At 33.8% G+C, this 9,799-nt stretch overlaps 1 protein-coding gene across 1 annotated transcript; it reads left to right on the forward strand.

The window, feature by feature from the left end:
- Nucleotides 1-431: 431 nt before the first annotated feature.
- Nucleotides 432-8,388, forward strand: LOC101407805 (early activation antigen CD69). Its single transcript, XM_004438641.3, has 5 exons — nt 432-626; nt 4,250-4,372; nt 5,594-5,793; nt 6,158-6,261; nt 7,337-8,388. The coding sequence occupies exons 1-5, from the start codon at nt 563-565 to the stop codon at nt 7,446-7,448; spliced, it is 603 nt and encodes a 200-aa protein (XP_004438698.1). The 5' UTR covers nt 432-562; the 3' UTR covers nt 7,449-8,388.
- Nucleotides 8,389-9,799: the final 1,411 nt, after the last annotated feature.

Consider the following 9,799-nt stretch of genomic DNA (forward strand, 5'->3'; position numbering starts at 1 on the left):
CTTCCAGAGAGAGATCCATGAGGATAGAGATCCTAAAATTCTTATTCAACAATAAATCCTCTAGCCCCAAACTGTGTCAGGCTCACTGTGGATGTTCAACAAATACTAGTTGTTAAATAAATGAATGAATGGGATTCCAAAGAAATATTACTCTCTCAATTATTTCCATTTCAAAGATGAGAATCCCTAACTTTTAATTCTTTACTTAGATATACTGTCTCCTAAACTATTTGTGTTTTCTATAAATTTAAGGAAGGATGTCTCAGATTCTGGGAAAACCTGCTTGTCTCTTCATGCTACACCTACAGGTGTGAGAAAGCACATTTCAGACAGCAGGGAAAACCCACAGCTCACCACAACACATTGTAAATTGTCTGGGCCACTGGAGCATAGAGAGAACTGGAGTAGATGAGTGATCAGGAGGCAAAAGGAAGGGGGTGGAGACAACATAAACTGCATATAAATGCGCAGAGACTCAGAGAGTGAACAAGAGCTCCAGCCAAGACTTGCACTGTAATTGGCTTGACCTGGGATTAACCACAGAATCTTGACTAGAAAAAAGATGAATGCTGAAGATTGTTCTGTAACAGAGAACAGCTCCTTGCATCTGGAGAGAGGACAACAAAGTAAGTCAGATCTTATTTCTTCTACACTAGTAATAACTATCTATCTATATATGATATATAACAGTACTTAGGGAAGAAAATGAGGCTTTGTCTTTTGAAGAACTTGGTTGCATTTTATTTCAGTCAGGATAAAGGAGAACATGGGAAGAAGTAAATATTTCTTTATCTATGAGAAGACAGGATACGTAACACTTGAGAGGAAATCACAAATGTGAATTTCAGAAGATCTTTAAAGATCTGTTTCTTTGTTTCAGTTTATATCTTCTCAGTGTTTCAGGTTGAATTAGAATACTCCCTGAGTTAGAATACTCCCTGCCGCCGTAGCCCAGTGAACTCGCCATCATTTTTTCGCATCCGTCTGTACCTACTCCAGGGAGCATTTCCTCTCTTTATAAAAAATCTGTTGTCCACATAAACAATTACATTCTTGGTTATCTTCACCTTGTATCTTTGTGTGCTTTCTGTGTGCCTTATCTTGTGTTCTCAAGACAGCAGCCTCCAGTTGCTGGAAATGAAGGTTTCCAATCTTTGAGAGGACAGCCATATAGACATCTGAACATTTACAGCGTTCAATGGTAGTTTATTAGTAGAATGTCATGAAAGAATTCTTGAAAATGCAATCTTCTGCTTCGATATTCTTTATGGGACACTTTCCTCCATTTCATCCTTCTATTTCACTTTTCCAATCATTGGTTGCAAATTCTGCATGAATCAGACATTTTTCTTCCTTTCAGTTGTTTTTCATTAAAATATGATCATCTTACCTATATACCTCTCTTCTATTTGTTTATACCATCCACAGACCATTTTGCTATTACCAGAAGTTTCCCATTGTTTTCCTATAACTTGTTTCTATGAGGCTTTCTCGATTTTTTCATTTATCCCTCTTTCTATCTAATTAATGAGGTATCCCAAAACACTAGCACGTAAGAACTAGAGTTTACTTTTAAGCAAAGCTCTCCGGTAATGAAAGAATGTGTTATGAACAGCAGAGATGAAACAATCTAGAGGAAGGGATGGTTTTCCGAGTCTGTGTCTACTAGACTGGTTTGCTTTAGAAAAGCATCAGTTACCTCTGATAAACCCATCTGTCACTTAAGAACACAAAATCAAGTGCGGATAAGAAGCAAGGCACACACATTTTTTGGTAACCAGATAAGCATAATTTTATGGCCCAGTTGAGCTGCCAACAAGAAAAAATTATAATAATAAAACTACTCAATAAATAGCATACTTGAAAGAAGAAGGACCGAATTCAGGCATTCTTAACTTTTCCTGAGATCATCCCAATGTTCTGTTAAATATTTAGTGTGTGCTGCCCTTGTAGTCACTTCCTTAGTAGGAACAATCATTTAGCATCACCCTTGAGTGATTCAGTATGTAATAGTGGACTTATTTTCAATTTCTCATTAATGGGAAGGGCCTGTAATCAGAGCGGAAGTAGGCTGTTAGGGGCGTGTTTTGTCACTAGGGTAATAAATCAAACTGTGAGTAAAAACAGCCCTCACTAATGGATATGAAGTACAATCTGAGAATCATCTCCACAGCTTACTCACTGGATAAGCTAACAGACTGAGCTGGGCTCTGTGTTCATGAGTTATTTGGGTGAGTTTGTGCTTGCTGAGGAACAGAGCTGTTGCTTCATTGAGTTTATCTAAGCAGCATGATTGACTCTCACACGGTAAGAAGTGAAACCAGACAGAGAGCTCTGAACTTGCTACCCTACCTACCAAGGGCTGCTGCCAGCGATAACTGTATAGCAGTGAGAAAAGGAAGATTTGCCTTGCGAGACTGGGAGAAACGGAACTAGATAGGAGTGAAGTAAAGGCTTCTCTTGCAAAATGTGAATGCAGATCTATTCTGGGAAAAACAATCCTCAGAAGAAACAAAAGTTAATGTTGACATCCAGTACATGATAAATTCCTATAAAAGAAAGCAATATCTCTTTGCCCAGTTTAACTTTGGAGAAATAGTTTAGGGGAAAAGAATACATGAATTTCAAGATATGTCCTATATAGATACGCTTTTAATTATGAAAGTCATCCATACTGAAAAATAGAATATTTTTGCATTTTGAGACTATTTTTTGTGATAAGTTTTAATATCATTCAAATAGCCTTTTTCCATTTCAGTCTTTGAGAATATAATAGGGAACTACATATTTCTTGTGAGGCCAAATTTTAAAAATCCTAATGGCTCATCCTAGCAAAACTCAAATCCAAACTCTGAGTCACAAAATCTGCCCCTCTTCTTTCTCAATTACTTATTTATATTCTAGAACAGATATCTTTCTAGTTTTTTTTTTGGTAACTAAAAATCATCATTTAAATATGATTTATATTCTAAATCCTTCCACAAAAATATTTCTTATTGGTGAAATCAAATTTTTACTTTGTTTTAGTATAATACAGAAGGTAAATAAAAATCAATTTCCACCCAATATTTGGTCTATAATACTGTTATGTTTCTTTTATTATTTAACTTCTCTTGAAAAATTCAAATATTTTACTGTTCCTTGAAACATCATTTTAAATTGAGGTATAGTTTACATACAATGGATGCCTAGATCGTAAGTGTACAGTTTAGTGAGTTATAACTACAACTCCCATCAACATTTGAACTTTTCCATCACCCTAGAGAGCTCTCCTGTGTTCCTTTTGAGTCAAATCATCCTTCCAACACACATAAAAGCAATCATTTTTCTGATTTCTGTCACCATAGTTTAGTTTGGCTATTCTTGAATGTCATATAAATGAAAATACGCAGTATATAATTGTGGCTGGATTTTTTTCACTCGACATTTTTATTTTTGAGATTCATTAATTGCTAAGCAGAATTTCCTAGTATAGATATACGATAATTTGTTTATCCATTTTCTTGTTGATAGATATTTGGGTTATTTCTAGGATCTGGCTCTTAAGAATAAAGCAATTCTTGTACAAAGCAATTTGAAGACATATTTTCATTTCTCTTGAGAAAATATGTAGGAGTAGAATTGCTGGATCATAGGGTAGGTGTATATTTAATTATGTGAGAAACAGTTTTCCAAAATATTTTTTCATTTTACTCTCCCATCAATAATGTATGAAAATTTCAATTGCTTCACATCTGCACCAACTTCATCAAAAGTACCATCAATCTTTTTTTATTTTTAGTCATGCTAATTGTAGATATTTATATATTAACTCAATATTTTTATTATATTACCCACATTTATCCTCGTTTACATCATCTCTCTTAAACAGTAACTACAAGGAGGTTAGGGGATTGTACTTCAGATGTTCTTTTTATACGTCTTCTAGGGTAATCAGGTATTTAATAAAAGTTCTTATTGTGATTAAAACAATAAAATTTGATATATTTTGAATTTTCATAGCTACTAAGTACAAATATTGGAGAGATGTTTTATGATCTCATTATTTTGCATGGATTGTTCCATTTCTAGCAAACAAGAAACTGTCCAAATTCATTCAAAATTTGGAGAAAATTAACTTCTAAATTTCATATAAGAAGATGAGGAGACACATAGCTACTTTTTTATTTAAAAGCCTCAAGAGAATATCACATATCATTATCTTACTTCTATAGTCTGCCTGACTTCATCATCAACTTTCTCTCTTCAGGAAATGCCACCAGCCCTCATTTTGCAACACATCATGAAGGATCTCTTCGAGTTCCTATCCCATGTGCTGTACTGAATGTGGTCATCATCACTGTTTTAATTATAACTCTCATTGCTTTATCAGGTGGGTCTGCACTACATGATTTCATTGAGTCTCCAAGCTGCAAGCATTCACATACAGCTGAAATCAATGGGGATTACTCGGTCTAATTAATTAGGAATTCTGATTAACTTAGGATCATCCCACATATCATAAATGGCCAACTTCCTAATAAATACTAAATATAATTCCACATTCCTTGGATGATTAGGGTAATACATTTTTGAGTTTTCTAGCACTTCTTTATAAGTACTAAAAGTATCTATGATTTATATATTACTATGGGAGAAAATTACATTTGAGCAGATGTTTAAATCTGGAATTAAATGGGCTGATTTAGATTCTAAATAAATAGACACCTAGCTAGAAAAAAAAGTGGGCTTCACATTCATTGTTAATGGAAAAAATAATATCTAAGCCATAAGTTAATTAGGAGTTGGCCAGTCTTTTGTCTTTTACTTAAGACAACTATCCATCTACAGAATGGATAATTAAGAATATATCTAGAAATTTCAGGTGTGTACACCTGAAATTTTTACAATGTTATAAACCAATGTTACTGCAATAAACAAAAAATTAAAAAAAATCATTAATAGTTTATATTGATGACATGTTGAAATTATAATATTTTAGATATATTGGGTAAAATAAAATATATCACTAACATTAAAAAAAAAAAAAAGAATATATCTAAAAGCTCTCAGAGAGTCAATTGTGAAATGGCATTCAAAACACACAGCTATAACAAGATACATCTCTGTCTTCTACAAACATGGAATTTTATGATTTTATGAAAAATCCTCAGCCATAGATCTTTCTGTATTCTGAATTACTTCCCTGCAAATTATTCTCTCCTTCATCTTCCAATACACTGTTATATCTACTGCATCTTCAAATTTCTCTACCTGTGCATTCAGATTCAAAACCTTACTTGGAACTTATAATGCACTTTACTCTTCCTAGTCCAAAGACTATTTTCAAGATTTTTCTATTTTCCTACCACTTTCTGGCATTATGGCCAAAGAGACACCCTCTTATTTCTTATACCCTGTGCAATGATGATTAGGCACATGAAAGATCAGATAAGGTGAGAATCTGCCTTCTTACTCTTCTCAGAATTCTCCTTCTTGTCTCTTATCCTTTACTTTATCACCTAGCACAGCACGGCATCTCCTGAACGAGTTTTGCATATTGTGGGTACTTGGGTTCTTTTGTTACTAAAACAAACCATTTTCATTTTCACAGTGGGACAATACAATTGTCCAGGCCAACATATGTCCTCAGTGCCAAGAAATAGCCATGTTTCTTCATGCTCAGATGATTGGATTAGATACCAGAGGAAATGCTACTTTTTTTCCCCTATGACAAAGAACTGGACCTTGGCCCAAAACTTTTGCTCCAAACACGGTGCTACTCTTGCTCTCATTGATTCTGAAAATGACAAGGTAAGATAGTATTTAAAAACAATTTCATAAACTATTGCTATTTTATTTTATACAGCCAATCTGTGGTTTCCTTCTGTTTCCTTCTAAGCGAAAACATCGTACCTATCTCCTATGCAGGAAAATTTAGTAACAGAAAGCCATATCATCAGTCTGAGGTCAAAATGAGCGTTTAATTTAGTCCTGTAATTTGACTTGATTACTTATTGTCAAAGGCCAGAAATCCAAACGTGCTGATCCTATATAGAGATAATAAATCATCAGTTTAGCTATCATGCATTGAATTGCAGCCTTTGAGAAACAGGATTTATAATACGCTTACCCGGGAGGGTTGTTTAACATACATTTCCTTTGTGCTTTCTTTAAGATCTTTCTAAAACGATATGTGGGTAGAGCTGAACACTGGATTGGCATGAAAAATGAAGCTGGTCATACACAGAAATGGTTAAATGGCAAAAAATCAAACAACTGGTAAGTTTCAAGATGTCTCTTTATTCTCCCCAGGCTGGCGGCACAGAGAAACCATTTTCCTTTTCTCCTTTCAAAGCACTCTGCTATATGAAGGTTGTGCTCTTTATGAGCAGGGATCTCACAATCTCTTTTGTATGTTTACATTCCTTGGAATTTTTTCTTTAATATTATCTTTTTTTCTTTTTATCTACTTGGAATTCATACAATAAATGTTTCTAGCAATTTGATCTCAGCAAATTCTAGTGAGTAAGAGACTCAGAAATATTCCAGGAATAATTATGAGGTCACACAAAAAAATCTAACGTTTCCAATCTCAGATTTATACTTTTCTGATGAGCTAGTTTGGGGAAAATAATCCCCTCTTACTCTTTCCCAGTTTTCCTCGCCCCAAGGAAAAAGAACAATATTTTCAATACCTACTTAGAAGCTTCTATAGACCTGAGAGAAAACTTGCCCCGAAATTAAAGATGCTGACTCTATTTTCATTACCTGCAATTAAACTATACTTTTACAGTTTGAAAGACATTTTATAAGTGTTAGTCCTTGCCATCTGAAAACTTAGAGTTGAATAAATTTCTTTCTATCTAAATAGTCTTTTATGATAATTACTGAAACAGAGAATAAATTCAAATCTCTAGAAAAGGAATCCTTAATATGTGTCCTATGGTACTAATAGCCACACATGGGCTTCAGGAGCCATAAAGCCCCTAAAATTGTATGCACTAGTATGCATGATTGTTGACTGTGTATACTTCCTGGGAATTTTTTCTCAAAGAGTTTGTCAACTCAAAATGACCAAGAGTCACTCCTCTGGTGGCATGCCAACCAAATGAATAGAGCTCTAAACTCTTGGCTTTGTATCTTCTCTCCTATTACTATTCCTTTCAATTTTGTCTATGGTCTCTACAGGTTAGTCTATGATCATTTGACTGCAGACTTGCCTCATGCAGTTCTACTAAGCAAAATAAATAAATAAATAAAGCAGAAGCCACCACCACTACAAAGTTCATTCTCATGTAACTGAACGGAAATGATTAACTGAAAATAATTCTAAGTTTCCTGTATTGTTTGACAGGTCCAACCTCACAGAATCCAAGAACTGTTCATTTCTGAATAGCGAAGAGGTCAGCAGCACAGAATGTGAAAGGAATTTACACTGGATATGTAGCAAACCCTCCCAATCATGAGGAATCATATTTTCTTATTGACAATTATATCATGGAACGCCAGGAAGTTTGTGTCAATGGATGCTGCTCTGTGGTCAGAAGTCTTCCATAAAGACTTTGTGAAAAAACTTGGTATTATGTCAGAAATCTTCTTCCAAACAACACTGTGGGAAAAGGGAGAGAAATTCCAGGAATATCTGCATTGTGGAATACTCCTGCCATGAGCTGAAAATGTCAGAGGTTGACTAATAATTATGTCCAAGGATGAGAAGAATGACTTTAAACGTTTTGGATGCACTTTATATTTTTTTAATTCAGAAATAAGAAATAACTAGATTTAGAGTTATTTATTGTTGAATGACTACCAACAATGAGTGTCCTTCACGAGTCTGCACTCTATGAAGGAGTTAGATGGTGGTATTAAAAACTGAATGTAAACAGAGGGAATTTTGACTGGTAACACATTCAATCTAAATGCATGTTTTAAACTGAGAGAACGTTTATAAGTGGACAAATGCTTATGGAACTAAGCTTTGAAATATTTCTCTCTTTTTAGAGAAGTTCTCTTTTTAGACAGAAACTTTGTCATTTTTCCCCCCAGAGAGTGGGATGATCATGTATTTATGTTGTATCTTTTTCTTCTTTAATGTAGACTCGTCTTTTTCAATGGTACATAATTTTGTTGCCTTTAAAATCTTAAAACAGTGTTTTGCAGAGATAAAGACAAAAGCAAAGAATATAAGGTATTCATAAAACAGAAGAAGGTGTTAGAAACTGTGCAATATGTGATGTGGCAAGTCCCTATCAGGAAAAATTCTGTATTGTTCAAACCTGGAATGATGCTAGTCTTCTCTGATTATAGATTTGTGCCTTTCCTAATTAATTCTATCATGTGCAATTCTTCATATGAAGTATTTTCTAAGTGCAATAAAGTGTGTTTGTCTTTTGTATTCAAATTATAAGCTGCTTTTATGTATGTTTATAATAAAATTAGAGTCAACAAAATAGTGTCTAAGTGTTCATTCCTTCAAAATACACTAAAAATTATGTCATATGAGAAAGCAGAAAACAGAATTCTATAATTTTTTAAAAGTTATTTATAGTAAAATCTTAGCTTTATAACATGGTTTGTACTTTTCAAATTGTTTTCATATATGTGTTTCCACACATATTTTTTGTCTCTATTATTTTCTTCCTCTCTTTTATTTTTTACCACCCTCAAACTGAAGAGGCAAGAGAAATGAAGAGACACCTAAACTCATTTTGCAAGGACCTATGTATAAGCTCGTCCTCTCTCCAATAAGAGGATAATTGGTCCTCATAACCGATGCTCTGAAAGTATCTTGTTCAGTTCTGAAATGCTACACATATCTTAGTTATTTATATAAAATAATTCATTAAGTAGAAATGAGGCACTACATGAACATTTCTAAGATCTTCATGGGATATTTCAGTTAGGAGAAATTTTATTACCTTCAAAAGTGTTTCATGAATGCATTTTGCAATATTCTCCTTCTCTGAAAATTGGAAATGTACATTATATGTGGCATCTTTAGACTGTTGTCACTAGTATGACATATTGAAAAGAAATGTTGATTCCAGACACTGCTTAGTGATAAAAAAATATAGAAGTTTCTTAATCTCAGTGTCCCTTAGTTCCCACAGCTGTAAAATGAAACAATGGCCTCTAAGCTCTGATAGCCTATCATCAATAACAACAATATACTCTTGAGTCATGTTGGAAAACAACATCTTGTGATTCGTGTACTATGAAATGTGCAAGTGCAAAGTGTAGCTTTTAAGAGTCTGAGCACAGGAGAAATATTGTCTGAGTTCCATCTCTGCCACTCACTGGTTGACTAGTTGTTTTAGGTAGAATTAGTTAGAAATTTAATTAAAATTAGATAGAAATTATCTTAGTCAATACATGAAAATGGGCTTAGAACAGTACCTGGCCTAAAGTGAACTCCAACGATGTATTAAATATTAGTGATGATTTTAATAAATGGGAACACTACATTATCAAATTTCCAGTATTGGCATAAGGCAGCATTTCTACATAACATATCTACATCTACATAGCATATCTTATTTCTGGGCTTTTTTTGAGGGGCTTTTTAAAAAATTTATTCAATGAGTGATTATTAAGCAACCGCTACTGTGGTGGACAACAGAGTTAAAGCACTGAGCAAATTTCACATGACAACTGGCCTTTTGGAATTCATGGTCTACTTGTAAAATAAACAGTAAAGTGAACAATTATAGTGGTGATGAAGCCTATGGCAGGGAAAAAGTAGGGTGCTGTGGAAAAATATTACAGATATACTACTTAATTTGCTCCTGTATTCAAACTTTTAGCTAATTTTTAAAAT

Source organism: Ceratotherium simum, chromosome 17 (assembly GCF_057802395.1).
Source record: "Ceratotherium simum simum isolate JZ-2026a chromosome 17, ASM5780239v1, whole genome shotgun sequence".
NCBI classification, from domain to species: domain Eukaryota; kingdom Metazoa; phylum Chordata; class Mammalia; order Perissodactyla; family Rhinocerotidae; genus Ceratotherium; species Ceratotherium simum.